The 20,250-nt window shown below is 45.3% G+C and overlaps 1 protein-coding gene across 3 annotated transcripts; it reads left to right on the top strand.

The window, feature by feature from the left end:
- The first annotated feature begins 477 nt into the window (after window positions 1-477).
- Window positions 478-19,074, top strand: LARP6 (La ribonucleoprotein 6, translational regulator). 3 transcript variants are annotated; one of them, XM_073801198.1, is made up of 3 exons: window positions 478-647; window positions 13,395-13,605; window positions 17,512-19,074. In XM_073801198.1, exons 1-3 carry the CDS (start codon window positions 559-561, stop codon window positions 18,577-18,579), a joined length of 1,368 nt encoding a protein of 455 aa, XP_073657299.1. In that variant the 5' UTR covers window positions 478-558; the 3' UTR covers window positions 18,580-19,074. The 3 variants fall into 3 exon arrangements, with proteins under 3 accessions (XP_073657299.1, XP_073657300.1, XP_019804663.1); XM_073801199.1 differs by lacking the exon at window positions 478-647 and adding an exon at window positions 747-771; XM_019949104.3 differs by lacking the exon at window positions 478-647 and adding an exon at window positions 797-1,155.
- The last annotated feature ends 1,176 nt before the right edge of the window (window positions 19,075-20,250 follow it).

Raw genomic sequence — 20,250 nt, 5'->3', positions numbered from 1 at the left:
TGCCCCTGTCCCTGGTTTCTGGGTCACATTTGAAGGGCTGAGATGGAACTCAATATAAAGCTAAATGTGAAAAGGTGGCAGGGTTTCAAACATACTGGCATTTCAGTAGCTCCCTTTATTCATTCAACAAATATTTGGATGCTTACTATGTGCAGGGCATATTCTAAGAGGCATAGAGGGCAGTGGATTTCAAACTTTAGTGAACCTCAGCATCGCTTGGAGGGCTTGGTAAAGCACAAAGTTCTGAACCATAGCTTCTTAATCAGGAGGTCTGCGTGGGCCCTGAGAATGTGCAATTCTAACAAGTTCGCAGGTAAAGCTGGTGCTGTTGGTCTGGGGACCACACTCTGGGAACCACTAGAATGAGGCACGGCAAGAGCCAAGTCCCTGACGTCACAAGACGCACAGTGTAGAGGGTGCTTATGCCATACTGACCTACGGTGGAGGTTTCCGTCGTCTGTGCAAGTCAGAAGGGGAAACGCGAAGGGGGCACAGAAGCCCCTTAAGCTGCTGTCTGGGCCTGCCACCCCCAGAGTCATCCACAAACTGTGAAGTCAGATGTGCCGCGCCCCTCCCCTCCTCGGGGCCGCCTGGAAAGGAGCGGGCGGGAGGAGGGAGCCCTGGCACATCACTCGGGCTTGGGCCGTGTGAGCATCGGGCGCGCACTGTTAGGACCGGGGGGTCGGGGAATCAGTCCCGGACAGGCCTCTGCGAGAGGACAGCAGAGGAAGGCACCTTCCCCCTACGCGACCCCGTCTGCGCTGGCGCTCGGTAGGCCGTCGGGGTGGTGGCAACGGCGGCGCGGGGCGGGGCGCCGCGACCCCCGTCCTTCCGGGGCAGAGCCGCTCGCGTCGCCTCCGCCCCCTCTTCGCAGTAGTCCTCGCCCGGCTGGCTCGGCCTCGCGGCGCGGGGACCCGGCGGCGCCGCAGACCCGGCCGGCCCACGAGCCATGGCCCAGCCCGGCGAGGAGGCGCTGTCCGGGCCCGAGACTGCGGTGCAGATCCGCGTCGCCATCCAGGAGGCCGAGGACGTAGAGGAGCTGGAGGACGAGGAGGAGGAGGAGGGGGCGGAGGCGCGGGGCTCGGGGGACCCCTCTCGGTACCTCAGCCCAGGCTGGGGCAGCGCCAGCGAGGAGGAGCCGAGCCGCGGGCACAGGTAAGCGCGGCGGCAGGGCCCTGGCCCAGGTGGGAGTCGCCGACCCCGAGTCCCGGCCGAACCCCAGTTGGGGGAGCACAACTCCGCGGGCATAGCGGGTCGTCTCCCCCCCACACCCCCCCGGCCCCGTGACGCTGCTCTGGGCCGTCCCACGGAGTCAGAACTGGCTTTTGGCGGTTGCTGGTGACCGGGTCCGCAGCCTTTAACCCCACCAAGGCTTTCGGAACTGGCGGCGGGGATCTGAGGGGCCTAGACGTGGGCATGCTCTGGGACCCAGGGGGAAGTCCTTCCTGGACCATCCTCGCCATCTCTTCCCCAGACTCTCCTTCCCTGAGCTCACCCAAAGACCCTCCAAAAAGCCTAGCCCAACCCAGTCTCCACTTCCGAAGCAGGCCCACCTCCCCATGAGAGTGGCCCCACCTAGCCTTCACTGCCATCATTTCCCTGTCTGCTTATCAGTCCAAGTGGGGTTGGGGGGCCGGCCAGGCACAGCTGACACTTGCTGCTGGGGGATCCAAGGAGGAGTGATTTCACCGTGTAGAGTTCATTTGCCCCATTTGGAATCAGTTTAGGGCTTGCTGCTTCATCCTCCCCTGCTGGGGGATTCCCATTTTCATGCCCCTTCTCCGTCTGACTTCTAAGCTTGCATCATCATCTTGCTGCCTTGGCGTTGGGTTCCTGGGTAATGGGTAGTCTAGCACAAGAAACCACCTGTCTAAGCTCACCTCTGGGCCCTGAGCTTTATTTTCAGCCAGAGAGAGACCTTACTCTTGTGTCCACTAACACCCAGGCCTTTAAGGACTGTGATTTTTTTCCTGCTGTTGAAAGGAGCTGCAGTATGGAGCATCCCTAGCAATAGGAGTAGGGCAGTGACAGAACTTGCAAATAATGGGAGATCCCAAGAGGCATCTATTAAGAGTCCTCTTTGCACATGCTCTGAGCTACCAGAGCTCTGCAGGATTATTCCCTGGCAGGCATATATTTACTTCATTGGGAGAACACTCAACCCAAGGGCATAAGGATCCTGGGTCTAGAGCCATTCCCCTTCACTGCCTGACCCTTCCCTAGTGGAAGAGGTCTAGATTTAAGGACCCAGAATTTCAGGGCATTCAGATAGAGGTATTTGAGCAGGAAAGTCCAGCCCAGTGGTTTAGTGCAGCAAAGCTGGGCAACAGCAGGTGACATGACAGATTAGTACATAATATCAGCACTTTACTGTAAAGTCTGATTCATTCATTCACTCACCTGTGTGCTGAGTATTGAAAGTATAAAAATAATGAGTCACTGACATCTCACAATCTTGAAAAGGCAGCCGCTTAGTCAAATCATTTCAGAGGTCATGTAAAATAGTCCAGAGTGGCTTATTCTGCTCAATCTATTTGCCTGTAACTGTGGCAAAGAGCTGTCCCCTATCCCGGGTACTACATTTTGAGATTGTACCATTAGCAGGGATTAAAGCCCTACTTATTTCTTGGGAACCCCTATGGAGATCTAGAAGAACACGATCCTTTCTTCGGGCGTGGGGTGGTTCTCACCCCAGAGCCACCCTTCTCTCCCAGCTCCAGGGGCTGGAGTCTCATGGAGCATTCAGTCTGAAGCCTTTCCTGCTGCCCACTGGCATAGAGTTGACTCCAGAAAAATCCCTGGGGCTCTTCAGGGTGGTGGAGCTGACAGAGCCCAGCGGGCAAACATCCAGAGCACAAGGAGAGTGCAGCCAAGAACAGGAGCCACGCTGTCCCCTGCTTGAGCCAGCCTGGCACAGCAGCGGCCACCACCCTGTGTGGACACTTCTGGGCTCCCAGAGCCTGCAGGAGAAAGCCCAGGTTCCCATATTCGCTGGTTGAGATGGGTATCCACCCGTATCGTCCCTCAGCCATTGCTTCCTTCCCTGCCCGTTTTAACAATTCGTGCTCCCCCAGTGCTGACCCCCACTAGGTCCCTGAACACAGGTTGCTGTTTTGTGTCCACATGTCTTTGTGCTCCCACCTCAGGTCCCTCTGGTTAAGTTCTAGTAGCCTTAAAACTTCGCTGCCTCTTCCCCACCATCCTCAGTCCCTACCCCAAAGCCAAGTTTGTTTTCTCTTCTTCGTGTTGCTGTAGTACTCTGTACACACCACAGTTGTAATTCTATAGTTTTGTCTCCCTCATAAGAATATGAGCTCCATGACTTCAGGGACCGCGCTTACCTGGTTTTCATTGCATCCTCAGTGCCCAGCACAGCACCTGCCACGTAGTGGGTGTTCTATAAATATTTGTTGAATGAATGTGTGTCTCTCTCCTAGCACTCACTCCATCAAGTTGAAATATTTGTGTGTTTCTCCTCTTCTAGACAGTGAGATCTTTGAAGGCAGAGACCTTGTCTTAATCTTCTCCGTATCTTCAATACCTAGCACCATCTCTCTAGTCTTACCCCCATCTTGCCCACTAAAAAGATGTCTTTTCTTTTATTCTCACCTTTTTAACATAAAAAATTTCAGACATAAAATGTGAAAGAGTTAGTAACCTGAGCATTTGTATACCTGCCATCTAGACTAGACAGTTGTTGGTATTTTGCCATATTTGTTTGATGGATGTATAATGTGTGTGGTTTCCCCTGAACTATTTGAAAGTATGTTGTACACAAGACTTATACCCTAAGTACTTCATTTTGTAGCTCTTAATAATGACATTTTCTTATAAAATCATAATACTACTACTGCAACTAAGAAAATTAACACTAATTCCCTAACATAATCCCTAAACTAATCTAATAGTCAAGTTCCACATTCATGTTTCCCCCAATTGTCCCACACTGTATTTTACAGCTGTTTCTTTTTCACCTCAAACCAGAACCTCAGATCGAGACAGTTGTCTATTATATCTCTTTAGAATCTTTTAATCTAGAGCATCCCCACTTTTTTTTTTAATGCTTTCCTATTTTAGATAAGAGCCCAGATGTCTTGTTGAATGTTTCACAGTTTGAACTGGTCTGGTTCTGTTCTCATCGTCTAGCTTAACTTGCTCCTTTGTACCATGTGTTTCCCGTAAACTCAAGTTAGCGCAGAAGGCTTGATTAGATTCAGTTAAACATTTTGGCAAGAAGACTCTTTGGGCACTACCATAAACTTATTGTATCACCCAGGCAGCATACACCATTAGTGATGCTAAATTTGACTTTCTTGGTTAAGGTGATCCCTCCATTGTGATTAACAAGTAACATCTGGTCTTCTCGAGAATATTCTTTCACCAGCGACATTTCACCTAATGGTGTTAGCATCCACTGATGATCTTTGCTTGAGTCAGTTCATCGGGGATTACATATTGGTGATTTCCTCATTTTATCATTCTTTGTACATTTATTAGCTGACATTCGTATGTAAAATAGAGCTTTCCCTGATCATCTGGGATTGAACAAGAGTCCCTCGTAAAGAGGCAAACAGAAATGAGCACTTCCTTGCCTTTTCCCCCTCAGTTTATTTTTTTCCCCTCAGTTTATTTTTATTTTCTTCCAGTTTTATTGAGATATAATTGACTACAGCACTATATAAGTGTAAGTTGTACAAAATAATGATTTGACTTACATGCATCATGAAATGATTATTGCAATACATTTAGTGAACATCCATCATCTCATATAGACACAAAATTAAAGAAATAGAAAATAATTTTTTTTCCTTGTGATGAGAACTCTAAGGCTTTACTCTCTTAACATCTTTCATATAACATACAGCAGTATTAATTATATTTGTCATGTTGCATATTATTTCCCTAGTACTTATTTATCTTATAACTGGAAGTTTATACCTTTTGACCACCTTCATCCAATTCCTCCTCCTCTCCCCCATCCTCTACCTCTGGTAACCACAAATCTGATTTCTTTTTCTGACTTTGTTTGTTTGTTTTTGAAGTATAATTAACCTCCAACACTATGTTAGTTCCTGTTACACAACATAGTGATTCGATACTTCTGTACACTTCAAAATGATCACCACGATAAGTCCAGTTACCATCTCTCACCATACAAAGATATTACGTAATTTTTGACTCTATTCCCCACACTGGACGTTTCATACCCGTGACTCATTTATTTTGCAGCTGGAAGTTTGTGCCTCTTAATCTCCCTCACCCATCTGTCTCCTCCCTCTACTTCCCTGCAACCACCAGTTTGTTCTCTGTTTCTGTTTTCTTATGTTTGTTCATTTGTTTTTTAGATTCCACATATAAGTGAAATCATACAGTATATGTCATTCTCTGTCTGACTTATTTCATTTAGCATAATACCCTCTAGGCCCATTCATGTTGTCACAGATGAGAAGATTTCATTCTTTTTTATGGCTGAGTAATATTCCATTGTGTGTATGTGTGTGTGGGTGCATGTGTGTGTGTGTGTGTGTATATATATATATATATATATATATATACACGCACCTAACCACAGCTTCTTTATCCATTCATCCATCTGTTTATGGATACTTAGGTTGCTTCCATATCTTGGCTGTTGTAAATTATGCTGTGGTGAACATAGGGGTGGATATATCTTTTCTAATTAATATTTTCATTTTCTTCGAATAAATACCCAGGATAGAATTTCTAGATCATATGGTAGTTCTATTTTTAATTTTTAAGGAATCTCCATACTGTTTTCCATAGTGGCTGCACCAACTTACATTCCCATCAGTGGTGCATGAGGGTTCCCTTTATTCCACATCTTTGCCAACACTTGTTATGTAGTTGTTCCCGTGATACCTTTTCCAGAGTTGGTACATACCTATATATGTTTTCGACCTGTCCTCCTGAACCTTTATTTTTTGAATCTTCCCTCATGTTTTTATATTGCATTATCAATTTGGTTGCCTTTTTGAACCTTTTCAGATTCATTATCATTTTCTAGAGACGAGTCAAAAGAAACTTCACACAATGGTACTGGACCCTAGTGTTTTTCATAAATGTTATTTTCTCCTTTGTGTTCACTATCCTCCATGTTGCTGTCCATCATTTTCCTGGTCTTGGTGACCCAACCAACATATATTAGACCATTGGCAAGGATAGATGATGAGTCCAAAAATTTTTCTGTACTGAAAGTCTTAGTGAGGAGCTCATTACTCCACCATTTTAGTTTGGGTATTTTCCTTCATAAGGTATCATCTGATTAACCACTCAATTAACAGCCAAAGTAGCTTGAAATTTTATGAGAAAAGCAGCCTTGGAGATCTTATCCTGCCCTTATTTCTCCAAATCATTTACAAATATAATAGATATTTCAACACTGGTCTGTGGAGCCCAATTAGCTGTTTCAAAATGTACCCCTTATTTCTATGCTTTGTTTCCATTTCTAGCAAGTTTACAGTCATAACAAAAGAACTCATCATCGCTCCCAATTTATAATACTTTATTTAAAGCAAAACAGTAACACAAACGTAAAACTTTTTCACAGTCCTCTTGAAAGGCCACTAGCAACATATTCACCAGGAACCATACTTTCTCCCTAAAAGAATTCTGATAGGTGTGATTTGCCCATACAGAAACAATTCACTTTACCTTGGTGATGCTTTTTAAATTCCTACTACGTGCAAGGCTCGGTAGAATGAAAGAAACCAATATGAATCCTACCCTCCCAGAACTTAGAGTTCAGGGCATTAATAAGGTATGCACACAAGTAGCTCTGATACAAGTAGAGGCAAGGATTAGGAGAAGTTGACATGATTTCCTTCCTGGGAGAGTTATGTTTGAGATGGGCCTTGATGTGTGACTAGGATTCGGACCTGAGAGAGAGGGGCAAGGTATTCAAGGAGATGGGAACAGCATGCACAAAGGCATAGAGTCCAGAAACCTTGTGATATGGGGAACTATATGTCTTTATTTGCTTGGAGCAAAGGATCTGCAAGGAAATAGAAATGCATTTGGAAGCTGGTTACAGCCACATTCTAAGTGAATCTGAATAAAGAGCTAAGGATTTTGGATTTTATTTAATAGGAAATAGGAAACATTATTAGTATCAAGACAGAGCAGTGGCATTTTATAGCTGTTCTTGAAAACGTGTAATAAGGCACAGAACGGAAGAGACTGTAGCCCAAAATACAACAGGAAGTGACAGGAGGTGGGAAGAAAGAACCCTAGAAAGGCTGTGGTTGGGAAATACGCAAAGGAGGCAAGAGTGAAAAGGGATGCTAATATCTGAGAGGTAATTTAAATTCTTCCTTTAGAACAATTGCCCAGCCTCTCTACCTGCCAATGAAAGGTAGTAAACAATATACCCTTTACTTCCCAGGGGAAAAAAGAAACAAGATTATTTCCTAAAGGAATTGAGTGAACTGAGTGGTGATCTAGGACTGCTAAGGTAGAGCTGGTACCTGATATAGGGCTCCTACTTAATTGTTCCCTTCCAGTTCACTCTGAAGTGAAGCCTGCCAATTGGCATGCCCCACCCATGTATATAGAGCCACCTAAGGAAGAAAAACAATAGGAGGGTACATATTCCTAGGGGGCCCTCACAAACCACCAAGAAAAAGCAACCCAGACTTCATTCTTCAGAATGAATAACTATGGAGCCATAGTTCCCTACTCCTTATGTGTGGGCTTCCTTCCAAGGTGTACCGTATGGAAAGGGGGGGAAAGGAGTCACTTTCCGGTGGAGTCGTATGACAAACACTACCTCAGTCAGGTGATCAGGGTCAACATCCACAATTATCAGTCTTTGGATAGAATGGGCCCTTTATATGATGCGATGAGAATGGAAATTTACATCAGTGGTCCTCTTCCCAAAAACTCATATCCCCAGTCTAATCATGAAAAAAGTATCAGACAAATCCCAATTGAAGGACATTCTACAATATACCTGACCAGTACTGCTCAACATTGTCAAGGTCATCGAAAACAAGGAAAGTCTGAGAAAGTGTCATAGCCAAGAGAAAAGAGGAGCCTAAAGAGACACAATGAATAAATGTAACGTGGGATGGGATCCTGAAACAGAAAAAGGCTATCAGGTAAAAACTAAGGAAATTTGAATAAAGTATGGACTTTAGCTAATGATAATGTATTAATACTAGTTCCTTAAGTGTCCCATACTAATGCAAGCTATTAATAATAGAAGAATTCTGGTGTGGGATATGTGGGAACTCTATGCTATTTTCACAACTTTTCTGTAAATCTAAAACTATTATAAAATGAGTTTATTTTAAAAATATTTTTAAAAAGAAAAAGATGGCTGTTTACCAGCCACGTGAAGAAAATCAGTGACATGAAAATTAAATGGAAAAACTAACCCCAGAGGATACAGAGGGAACACTGTTGGAAACAGAAGAGGCTGTTAAAAATTATATATACTCCAGTTAGTACCCTGAGAGAATTTAAGATAGTGTATCCACAGAATAAGAACAGGATGCTCTTAAAAAGGAACGATCTGAAGACATAAAAGAATTTTTAAAGACTAAATAATTACTGAAATTTTAAAAATTCACTGGAAAAGGTTGGAAGATAATGTCAAGGAAATCTCTTCACATATAAATCAAAGACAAAGGCACAGACAGACAATGTGATAGAAAATAATAGGCATAGAAGATCAGTCCAAGTGGTCAGTCAACTGACAGTATTTTAAGAAGAGAACTGTAATCTTAGCAAATGCCTTCTCCCTGCAGTGACCAATGTTTATATAGTAATAATAATGACCTACAACTGATTGACTTTCAGAGTTTAGTATCTATCTATAGACAAAGCATGAAATAGTAGTTCCAGAATAGACTTGTAAATATTATGAACCATGACAAAATGAAATAAAGGCACATCTGATAAAATTTGGGAAGTTGGAAATGTAAGGAGAGTTGAAGGAAAAGGAGGGGTAATAATATGCACATCATATGTTGTGAGGAATTGGGAAATTTTTTTTAATGTTGGAATAAGAAAGAGAATTTTAAGTATATTATTTAAAACACATAGAGAAGGCTAATAGAAAAACCAAAAATAATATAAAAATTTAAAAGTTGAAAGAAGAGGCTTTTCAGTGACCCCAAATCCTTCTTTTGTATAATAGGACATCAACAAAGAATTTCGGAAATTGGCAAGTGATATATAGAGCTATGAACTTATTTCATAGACCTATACAGCAACTCTCATAGGAATTAAATGGTTGAATAGAGGTTGCATCTAGGAAAGAGGAGTGGAGAGGGGGATTGTTGCTCTCTTTATAAGTTTTCTACTATTTTATTTCAGTTGGTTCTATGTCTATGTATTACTTTAATTTTTAAGAATTATTTTTTGATGAGCTATTAATAGGGTCCAAGGGAGAAGTAATGAGAACAGTTGGAATGGAAAAGAGAGAACAGATGGGAGACACTGCAGAATAAAATCAGCACTTGATAACTGACTCAATGTGGGGGCAAAGAGAAGGCTGAAAAATGCATCTTAGGTTTTGAGTCTAAGCACATAGAAGAGAGTGTAGGGAAAGTCATTTGTGGGACAGTATGGGAGGGAAGATAATGTGGTTATTTTAGGAAAGTTGTAATTGACAAAAAGTTGTCAGTGTTCATATATAAAGAATACAAACTTCGGGCTTCCCTGGTGGCGCAGTGGTTGAGAGTCTGCCTGCCGATGCAGGGGACAGGGGTTCGTGCCCCGGTCCGGGAAGGTCCCACATGCCGCGGAGCGGCTGGGCCCGTGAGCCATGGCCAATGAGCCTGCGCGTCCGGAGCCTGTGCTCCGCAACGGGAGAGACCACAGCAGTGAGAGGCCCACGTGCCGGAAAAAAAAAAAAAAGAATACAAACTTCTTTAATGTTTGTGAAGGATACATGGTCTTTTGTGTTCGAAGGCTGTTACAAGAACCAGGAAACAGTGCCGCAGGCTCCCCTATATAAAACAGGCTTTCCTGATCTTCCAAGATTCCCCTTGGGAGATGTACAGTTGCTGCTGACAGCACCCATGCAGAGGGAGGGGTCCTCTGGGGGCAAGAAGCTCACCTCTGCACTCACACAGAGGCTTTCTGTCACCTCCCAGTACTACCCACCTGTTCTGGAATTTCTGGTTAGTTGCTCACCAGGTGCAAATACTGACACAGAGTCACCTCCCAACACATTATGGATTATTCACTGAGCGATTGTGTGAAAAGAAGATGAGGTTCCCAGGTAGAATGTCTCTTGGTAAACAGGCCCAGGCTTTGGTCCTACCTGAGGCTGAGTTCTGCAGAAGGTGACAGCTTGATTCTGGACATATTGATATTGAAGCAGTATCAGGCTACCCATGTGGAAACGTCCAGCAGGCAGTTAGGAATTGAGGACTGGACTCAGGAGTGAGAGCAGGATGGAGGAGTAGGAGGAGAGGCAGACTTGAATCAGATGAGCCAACCAGTGGCTGAAGTGTCGAGGTTGCCAGGGGATAAAGAACCAAGGAAAGATCCTTGGCAAATACCTACATTTCAAAATGGGGGAGGAAGAAGATCCTGAAAGGGCAGTCAGATGGGAAGAAAACCCAGAAAAGAACAACTCATGTAAGCCCAGGGGGAGAATATCAAGAAGAAGGTGATCAACTGTGTCCCATCCTGCAGCCAGGGGCAAGAGACCAAGATGGAGAAAAGGCGCCCAGATATAGCAAATGAATTCTTTGGTGGATGTCCAGACACACAGAACAAGTCTGAGGAAGGTCTGGGCAAGTCTGATTGGATGAACTTGATTTTCTTAATCAAGTCTGAGGTAGAATCATCTGCAGGGAGTAAAGTCTTCCCGTGGCTGACCTTGGGAAGAATGGGAGGGTCTAGAATAGGCACTGGAGAAAGTGAGAAAGTGCATCATCTTCCTTCCATTATGTTTTATTTGTGTGTAAGTTTACTTTTAGTGATGGCATCAACTGCTCTGGTTAGGAAGTAGGACTTATTGGTCTGTGAGTCCCTTTAATGGTCTGGTCACCTGTGATATACTAGCCATTTGTAGTAAGTTGGGCCATTTTGCTTATGCCTCTGAGTCCACCCAAAACTCTTCGCTGGTCGTTATCACACACCTCACCCCATCCCCTGCTATTCATTGTCACCCTTGTCAGCTGGGCCCAGAATTTCCTATGCATTCTTAGTTATTTCATCTGGTATATTCAACCTATCCATTTTAACTACTATCTAGGGTGTACACTTTCTGTAATAAAGTGAAAATTTGTACTTTCCATCTGGCATTTTCTTTTTCATTTCATTGATTTTCCCACTGACACTTTTCCTTTGGTGTGTTTTGAGCACCTCTTTTCTCAGTGTAGCGTTACTATCCTAGTATTCGGCTGTAAGTAGTAGAAGACCCAAATAACAGTGAATTAAACAAATAGGATTTTATCTTTCTCATGTAATAATCATAATTATGCAAGTATGTAGTTATAGTAGTTGGTTCAGCAACTCAGTAATATCAGAACCAATAATGTCAATAAATTAGGCCAAGCTGATTCTCCTGACCTTTTCCTTATGGTAATAAAATAGCTGCTACAGCTCCAACCATTACATCCACACTCAAAACAGATAAAAGGGGAAGGGGCAAGGCCAAGACCAAGAGATTTTCACTTGTATGTTATTGGCCATAACATGACAAATGGCTACCACCTGGAAGAGAGACTGGGAAAGTGAGCATTTAGTTTTTATAACCTCCGTAGTAAAGGAGGGCAAGTAAGAAAGAGTTTGCTGTTAGCTGTTGGGTGAGCCAGACTGGTGTCTGCCACAGCTACCTTTTAGGGACTTTTAAAATATTCAACTTATCTACTGTTTAAATTGCACTTGACCTGTTATATCTAATGGGCTGCCTTAACATATTCCCTTAGTTTATCATCCCATTTTTAAAAAGCCTTTTGAAGAAACATACTTTTAAAGTTAGTCTCTCAGACTGTTTTTTTTTTTCCTTTAGTACATACACATTTGTCTTCTGACATCAGTAAGGTATTTTAAAAACCATTTCCAGACTCTCTACAGGCAAATAACTAAAACTCTTCATTTTTAAGATCTACAAGTACCTGTATTTTATGCTAAATGTAATTTCTGAAATTGAAAAATTGTGAGATAGATTTAGTTTTTTTTCCTCCTGCCAGAATATTCGATTTTTTTCTCATTTGGACTCTTATACAATTGCTTTTTTTTTAAGGTTGTGAGCCAGTGAAAATTTTGCTGGAGTTGAAGAACGTGCGGAGTCAAGAACGATTTGTGGGGAGGGGAGAATAGGAGTATGTGTGAAAAGCATCTTGGCAATGGCAGAGCAACATAAATGTTAATAGAGGGTGTTGTTTTTCTTTTTTAATGATCTTCTGTTCTTGTTAAAAATGAAAGCTTGACCCATTGACAGATGAATGGATAAAGAAGAAGTGGTGCATATATACAATGGAATATTACTCAACCATAAAAAGGAACGAAATTGGGTCATTTGTAGAGATGTGGATAGATCTAGAGACTGTCATACAGAGTGAAGTAAGTCAGAAAGAGAAAAACAAATATCGTATATTAACGCATATATGTGGAGCCTAGAAAAATGGTACAGATGAACCGGTTTGCAGGGCAGAAATAGAGACACAGATGAAGAGGAGAACAAACGTATGGACACCAAGAGGGGAAAGCAGCGGGGGGTGGGGTGGGGGGGGTGATGAATTGGGAGATTGGGATTGACATGTATACACTGACGTGTATAAAATGGATGGCTAATAAGAACCTACTGTATAAAAAAAATAAAGTTAAATTTAAAAAAATGAAAGCTTGATTTCTTAGCTAGTTGGGGGCAAAAAATCTCTCCCCTTGTGTCCATGTGATTCTCACTTCTGAGGAGCCCAGTTCACATGTGACCCATTACGGTTTCCTAGGGCTGCTGTAACAAAGTGCCACAAACTGGGTGGCTTAGAACAACAGAAATTTATTGCTTCATGGTTCTGGAGGCTGGAAGTCTCCTCTCCGAGGAGACTGTCTCTCTGAGAAGATCAGGATGTCAGCAGGGGCTTGCCCCCTCTTGAGGCGCTAGGGAAGGGTCTGTTCCAGGCCTGTTCCCTAACTTCTGATGGTTTGCTGGCTGGCAATCTTAGACATTCCTTGACCTCTGCCGCACCACCCCAACCTCTGCCTTCATCTTCACGCGGTGTTCTCCCTGTGTGCACGTGGATTAGGGCCCACCCTACTCTGGGGTGACTTCATCTCTAACTAATGACATCTGCAAGACCTTTTCTCCAAATACCATCACACTCTGACATATGGGGGGGCGGGACTTCAACACATGAAACTTGGGGGCTACGGTTCAACCCCTAACACCTCGTGTCCCCTTCTGGTCTCAGTGGCGCCACGACAAGTGGGGGCGAGAACGAGCGTGAAGACCTGGAGCAGGAGTGGCAGCCCCCGGACGAGGAGTTAATCAAGAAACTGGTGGATCAGATTGAATTCTACTTTTCTGATGAAAACCTGGAGAAGGACGCCTTCCTGCTAAAGCACGTGAGGAGGAACAAGCTGGGGTATGTGAGTGTCAAGCTACTCACATCCTTCAAAAAGGTGAGGCTTCGTTCTCAGAAGCCGCTTTGAGGATTTCAGAGGTGCTTTGGGTTGTGGTTCTCAATATTTTTTACCCCCTTGAAACCTGATGACTAACAACTTTTTATTTCCTCCAAGCCCTGGAAAAGGGGAAAATGATCAAGAGAAGGGATTTAGGATCATTATTAAGAATATCCTCCCACTCTATTAAAAGGGTCCTGGGTGTTGGGACAAGTCTCAGCTGGTGGCAGTTATGAAATGACATTACTTGTTCTTAGCAAAGTTCAGGCACTCTTGCCGGACAAGTGGGTGGCCAGGAGGATGCTGTGCCAGGACAGGGGGCTCAGTGACCTTGAGAGACACCTACCCAGCCTAGAATTATCTGAAATCAAAGCTCTTCATTTGCCAAGTTGAATAAATAAGAGGAGGAAGGAGCTCTGGGAGATGAGCCTCCTCCAAGACATCAGCCTCCTTTGCTGTGTAATGCCAACATCCTCATCTATAGGATGGAGTTGCAGGATATCTACCGCATGTCTCTGCTGTATAGATCCAGCAACTGGGTTGTGAATTCCCTGCTTCTTGAAGAGTTAACAGGCCAGGTGGAGTAAGAACTCTGTGTCTCCCTTGGGGAAAGTGTATTTACTAGAATGGAAAAGCCCACGTGGCCTGTTGCATAACAGGATGTGTAACGAGTGGGTCCCAGCCAAGTTGCCTGTGTTCTTTGTCAGAGAACACTGGAGGAGAGCTTTCCTCCCGGAGCTCTTCTCTGCCTCGCCCGCTGGAATACTCTGCCCTCTTCTCTTGATTTCTTTCCTTTATTCGTTCATCAAACATATTTGCTCTGTATTCTGAGTGCTGTGTTAGGCACAGGATATACAAAATGAACATGTCATTCCCCCGTGCCCTGGCAAAGTCCAATAAGGGACACAGACCAGTGAAGGATCACAATATGACCATCAACAGTACTGCAATAGAAAGAACAAAGTACTGTTTGGAGCTAATTGATCAGAGCAACTAACCCTGCCTGGAGAATTGAGAAGTCTTCCCGGAAGCAGTGACGTTGAAATAGGATCTTGAAGGATGAGTAGGAGTTTTCAAGTACAGGAGAAGGGAAAGGGCATTTCATGTTGTAGAGGAAAAACCTACTCTTCTTCCTCACAATACTTCTGCCACCAGATGTGGGGGAGGTTTTTGCCCATACCAAGCAATTCTGTGACACCCAGCTGGGTGTCTTACAGTTTAACCCAATTCTGACACTGTCTACCTGGGGATAGCATCAGATCCCTACAGGTTAAGGGTTCTGCACCACACTTTAGATGCCAGTCACAAGGGATCCCCAGGGATCCACAACTTCTGTCTGACTTGGCTACAAATCCGAGGTTCCCATGACCTCCGCCCTCTTGGATTAGATTATTTGCTACAGCTGTTCACAGAACTCAGGAAAAGACTTAATTAGATTTACCAGTTTATTAAAGGATATGATAAAGGATACAGAGGAACCACCAGACGCAGAGATGCACAGGGCAAGGTCTGGGAGGGTCCCAAGTGTGGGAGCTTCTGTCCCCATGAAGTTGGGGTGTGACACCTTCCTTAGGATATGTTCACCAACCTAGAAGCTCTTCGAACCCTGAACTTTTGGGATTTTTATGGAGTCTTTGTCATGTAGAATGATCAATTATTATTATAATAATTATCTTATTATATAATAATAATAATACGGATATTATTACATCCATTTCCTGCCCCTCTCCCCTTTCTGGAGAATGTCAGGGCTAAAAGTTCCAAGCTTCAAATCATGGCTGGTCCCATCCAGGAGCCCACCCAGAGTCGCCTCATTAGAGCAGAAGATGCTCCTTGTGCTCTATCGCTCAGGAACTTACAAACGTTTTAGGAACTCAGTGCCAGTAACAGGGATGAAGACCATATATATATATTTCTTAGTATAAGTCACAGTATCACACATGTCCAGAGAACAGTGAGCAAGCCCTCACATGAAAGTGCTGGTGGGGGAACCCAAAATGGAGCAGCCAGTGGAATCATCCTGTACATTCCTTTATTCCTCCCCAGGGACCCTAAAAGTGAGCCTAATTTTCTTTCCTTTTTAAGTTGCCACTTACTGGATCTTTCAACAGAGAGTTCTCTGTTGAAAACTGGCTGCAGAGTAGACACAGACTCCCCAACACCTCCAAAATGATAGCAAAGACCCTTTTCATTCTAAAGCGTTTCCTGCTAATCATAATAGGAAACATACATGACCAGGGCCATCACAGAGTTTTGGAAAATCTTACCAAGTTCTAGTAATTGCACAAAGATGGCAGCTCTCTGGTTCCTCTTCCTAGGTGGTGCCTGAACACTCCTTCCCCAAGCTCACAGACCCAGGCCTGGGATGCTCAGACCTAAGAGAGATTCCCAGTGGCCCTGACTCCTGGCTCTGGGCGGTGGATACTGGGTCCTGCTTCTCTCTGGATTGGCCATGGCCTTCCAGCAGCTTCTCCGGCCCTCTGAGTAAGGCCACCCTGGCCTTCCTCCAGGCACTCCTTGCCCAGTCTTCCCCTGCTCTCCTGAGTGCTCCCTCCTTGACTGGCAATGGAGAAGGCCCCCCCATGTTTCACCCCCACAGAGCCATTGTCCTGTGGTCATCTTCTTCACCCTTTCTGGATCCCTCATAGACCCTGTCCACCTGCAGTTCAACTCTCCAAGCCTGGACCTGCTTCTCTCTGCCCTTGGCTCCTGCCACGGTAATCAGCCCATTGATTCTGTGTGTAGGTGACTTGTGATTCCCATACCCTAAGCCCCAGTCTGGGCTGTTTCACCCAGAGGCCACAGGCTAGAGTGGAGAGTGCCCTCTCTCCAGGAGCCTGCCGGTACTACTCAGAGCTCTGCCAGGGCTCCCCCACCCCGCCCTGTTTGGGAGCCCTCCCTTCTGAGGTCCGGCAAGTTCCTGTTTGGGTCAGGGTGCCTCTGCAGAGCAGCTGCACTGGCTCCGGGTGATCTCGCCATTCCTGGCTCAGGTTACCCACCCACCCAGTCACGTCCACCATTTCTTCGGGATGACTCATTCTCCATGGCATTCCCTTCCCCAGAAGTGGGCCTCTCGAAAATTACTGTTTTACCGTATAAATATAGCTTCCATGCACTGCAACATTGATACGCACAATTTCCACTAAAGGAGGAGGAGTGAGGGACCGTTTCATCATTCTCCTTGACACCCAAGTTGCATTTAGTTCCAAGTTGAAACAGCCCACATCATCTTCAGGGGATACTGAAAGATCTTTTGGCACCTTCTGTGTCTTGAATGCAGAAATGTGGAAGCACCACTTCAGAGAAGGATTTGAATGTTAAAATCTCCAGATCCTGTCAAAATGGTAGCCTGTAATATTTGAAATAATGATAGCACATAGTATTTGTTGAGTACTCACTGTGAGCTGGACACTGTCCTAAGTTTTATATATGTAAAATGTGTGTCTGGGGGTAGATCTGTATATATTTCTTTATTCATTTAGTCCTCATGATAGTTCTATGAGGTAGACACTATTAATGTCTTCATTTTACAGATGAGGAAGTTGAGGTACTGAGGGACTGCATAACTCTCAGGTCTTACCGTCAGTTAGAGGTGGCCTCTGGATTTGTGTTTTCAACAGCCTTGTTCCACAACCTGCAGGTTTAACCTTTAAACTTGCACAGAATAAAATATTTCCATAGCTCGGAAAGATCTGTCGGACAGCACTGTTCTAAACCGTGCTGCCTTGTTTGTAACTGTAGAAAGTGTATTCGTTCACTCACTAGGTTTCTGAGTGCCTGCACATACCGGGTATAATTCTAGTTACTGATGTTCCAGGGGTAAGGAAAGGAGGGAGGGAGATTATAGAGGACACCAGGAGGACAAGGACAATAGGTACCATCTCTGATTTGCTCTGTGTTCTTCAGGTAAAACACCTTACACGGGACTGGAGAACCACAGCACATGCCTTGAAGTACTCAGTGACCCTCGAGTTGAATGAGGACCACCGGAAGGTGAGGAGGACCACCCCTGTCCCACTCTTCCCCAGCGAGAACCTCCCCAGCAAGATGCTCCTGGTCTATGACCTCTACCTGTCCCCTAAGCTCTGGGCCCTGGCCACCCCCCAGAAGAATGGAAGGGTGCAGGAGAAGGTGATGGAACACCTGCTCAAGCTCTTCGGGACCTTTGGAGTCATCTCGTCGGTGCGAATCCTCAAACCCGGGAGAGAGCTGCCTCCTGATATCCGGAGGATCAGCGGCCGGTACAGCCAGGTGGGGACCCAAGAGTGCGCCATTGTGGAGTTCGAGGAGGTGGAAGCGGCCATCAAAGCCCATGAGTTCATGATCACAGAATCTCAGGGCCGGGAGAGCATGAAAGCTGTCCTGATTGGTATGAAGCCACCCAAAAAGAAACCATCCAAAGAGAAGAACCAGGATGAAGAACCCACGTCGAGCATCCACCTGAACAAGTCCCTAAACAGGAGAGTTGAGGAGCTTCAGTACGTGGGGGATGAGTCTTCCGCCAACAGCTCCTCCGACCCCGAGAGCAATCCCACGTCCCCTATGGCTGGCCGGCGCCATGCAGTCGCCAACAAGCTCAGCCCTTCTGGCCACCAGAATCTCTTTCTGAGCCCGAATGCCTCCCCGTGCTCAAGTCCTTGGAGCAGCCCCTTGGCTCAACGAAAAGGCGTTTCCAGAAAATCCCCACTGGCCGAGGAAGGTAGGCCGAACTCCAGCGCCAGTCCTGAGACCTTTCGCAAGTGCATGGATTATTCCTCGGACAGCAGCGTCACTCCCTCTGGCAGCCCCTGGGTTCGGAGGCGCCGCCAGGCTGAGATGGGGACACAGGAGAAGAGCCCCAGAGCGAGTCCCCTGCTCTCTCGGAAGATGCAGACTGCAGATAGGCTACCTGTGGGGGTGCTGAGGTTGCCCAGAGGCCCTGACAACACCAGAGGATTCCACAGTGGACACGAGAGGAGCAGGGCCTGTGTATAAATACCTTCTATTTTTATTACCAGCTCCATTGAAAACCTCCTCTGTTTTCAAGGTTCTGACAAATACCTGGCATGACATAGAGTGAAATTAAGTCCCATTGAAAGATTTTGTATACGTGTAGATCTCTTAATTTATATGTTTGTAATATATATGAATTGCCTGGTATGCTCTGGTTTTAAGACCCTCTTCTAGTTCAGAGCACCCATTCCTCCCAGCATGACCATTATTTTGATGATGCCCAACGTGTGTGAATGGCTCTGGAGGGCTGTGGGGCAGAGGCTGCCCAGAGAGGGCCTGGCAGTGGGTCTCTTCTTCGTGGCAGGGTTCTTCTCTCCAGTGACTGAGCCATCCTCAGTTGGCCATGCAAGGGCTTCTTGAAAGCCCAGAGGAGTTCTGTTGTACGACAGCAACTAGTTAAGCCAGTAGCATGGTGTTTTATACCACCAAATGTATGTTTCCTGTCAAGTGAATAAATAATAAAACACCTAACTGGGAGTGCTGGCTCTGAACCCATAGACTGTGCCTGACAAAATCTGTGTGCATCTGACAAGGCTGTGGGTGGTGTCATGAGGCTCTGAGGAGCTTAACAGGGACACATTTCTTGAGTGTGCCCCAGGGCTCTCCTTGGGGCTTCCGGCAGCCTGAGAGGTCAGCAGAGCTTGTGCAGATGTTAGAGCACCACAGTCTTTCATTACAAGGAATCGTACCAAACAAAGGCAGCTTAGTATAGACCAAGTTCTCTAGATGTGGTCCCCGGACCAGCAGCATTGACACCATCTGGGAACTTGTTAGGAATGCAAATTCTCAGGCCCTACATCAGCAGACTGAGTGAAAAACTCTGAGAGAAGGGCCTGGAATCTGGATTTTAGCAAGCCCTCCAGGTGATTCTGATGCACTCTAGAATCTGAGAGCCACTGGTATGGACAACGGTTGTGGGACTTGAGGTCAGACAGTTTGACTCCCATATCCCCAGCTTACTAGTTCTGTGACCTGAAGAGAGTTACCCGCCCCCCTTGGCCTCGTCGTATCCCTGTGAAGTGCTTTGCCTTGATGTCAGTTTCTGAGATGCAGCTGGCCCTCCATCAGTGTTAGCTCCATTTCAGTGGAAGCTGCCTGGGTGGAGCAGAAACGGTACTGGCCTAGATTCCAGGGTTCGCTTATCCACTTGAACCTTGGGGGATTTTAGGCAAGTCACGTTTAATGGGATTCGTTAATAACTGTTGAACAGTGATTGGATGCCAGGGACTATGCTAAGAGTTTTCCATGCATTATCTCATTTAATCCTCCCAACCACCACACAAGAAGGTTCACATGTTATTTCTGTTTCACACTGGAAGAAACAGAAGCTTTGTGTGGGTAACTAAGTTGTCCGAGGTTTACAAGCTAGATGGTTGGTGGGGCTTGAACCTAGCAGTCTGGCTCTGGATCCCACACTCTGAACACCAGATGGATCTCAGAATGCGGAACCTCACCATCCACATTCCACAAAGAAGAAACCCCAAATGGCACTAATATTTATTCAGCACCTTCTATGTGCTAGGCATTTGGCTAGACACATTCTTTCATTTATCCTCTTAGTGTCCCTGTGAGGTATTATTGTACCAGTTTTACTCATGAAGCTGCTGAGGTAGGATAATACCTCAGGCCATTGTGAAAACGGGAAAAGAGAGT

This window comes from Tursiops truncatus, chromosome 2 (genome assembly GCF_011762595.2).
Source record: "Tursiops truncatus isolate mTurTru1 chromosome 2, mTurTru1.mat.Y, whole genome shotgun sequence".
In the NCBI taxonomy this organism is placed as follows: domain Eukaryota; kingdom Metazoa; phylum Chordata; class Mammalia; order Artiodactyla; family Delphinidae; genus Tursiops; species Tursiops truncatus.
Note: the sequence above shows the minus strand (reverse complement) of the source record. Positions and strands in the feature narration are given on the sequence as shown.

Coding starts and splice junctions, on each gene's coding strand:
- LARP6 (XM_019949104.3), top strand. CDS start 950: ATGGCCCAGCCCGGCGAGGAGGCGCTGTCCGGGCCCGAGACTGCGGTG. Junction 1,156..13,394: donor GAGCCGAGCCGCGGGCACAG/GTAAGCGCGGCG, acceptor TTCTGGTCTCAG/TGGCGCCACGACAAGTGGGG. Junction 13,606..17,511: donor TACTCACATCCTTCAAAAAG/GTGAGGCTTCGT, acceptor TGTGTTCTTCAG/GTAAAACACCTTACACGGGA.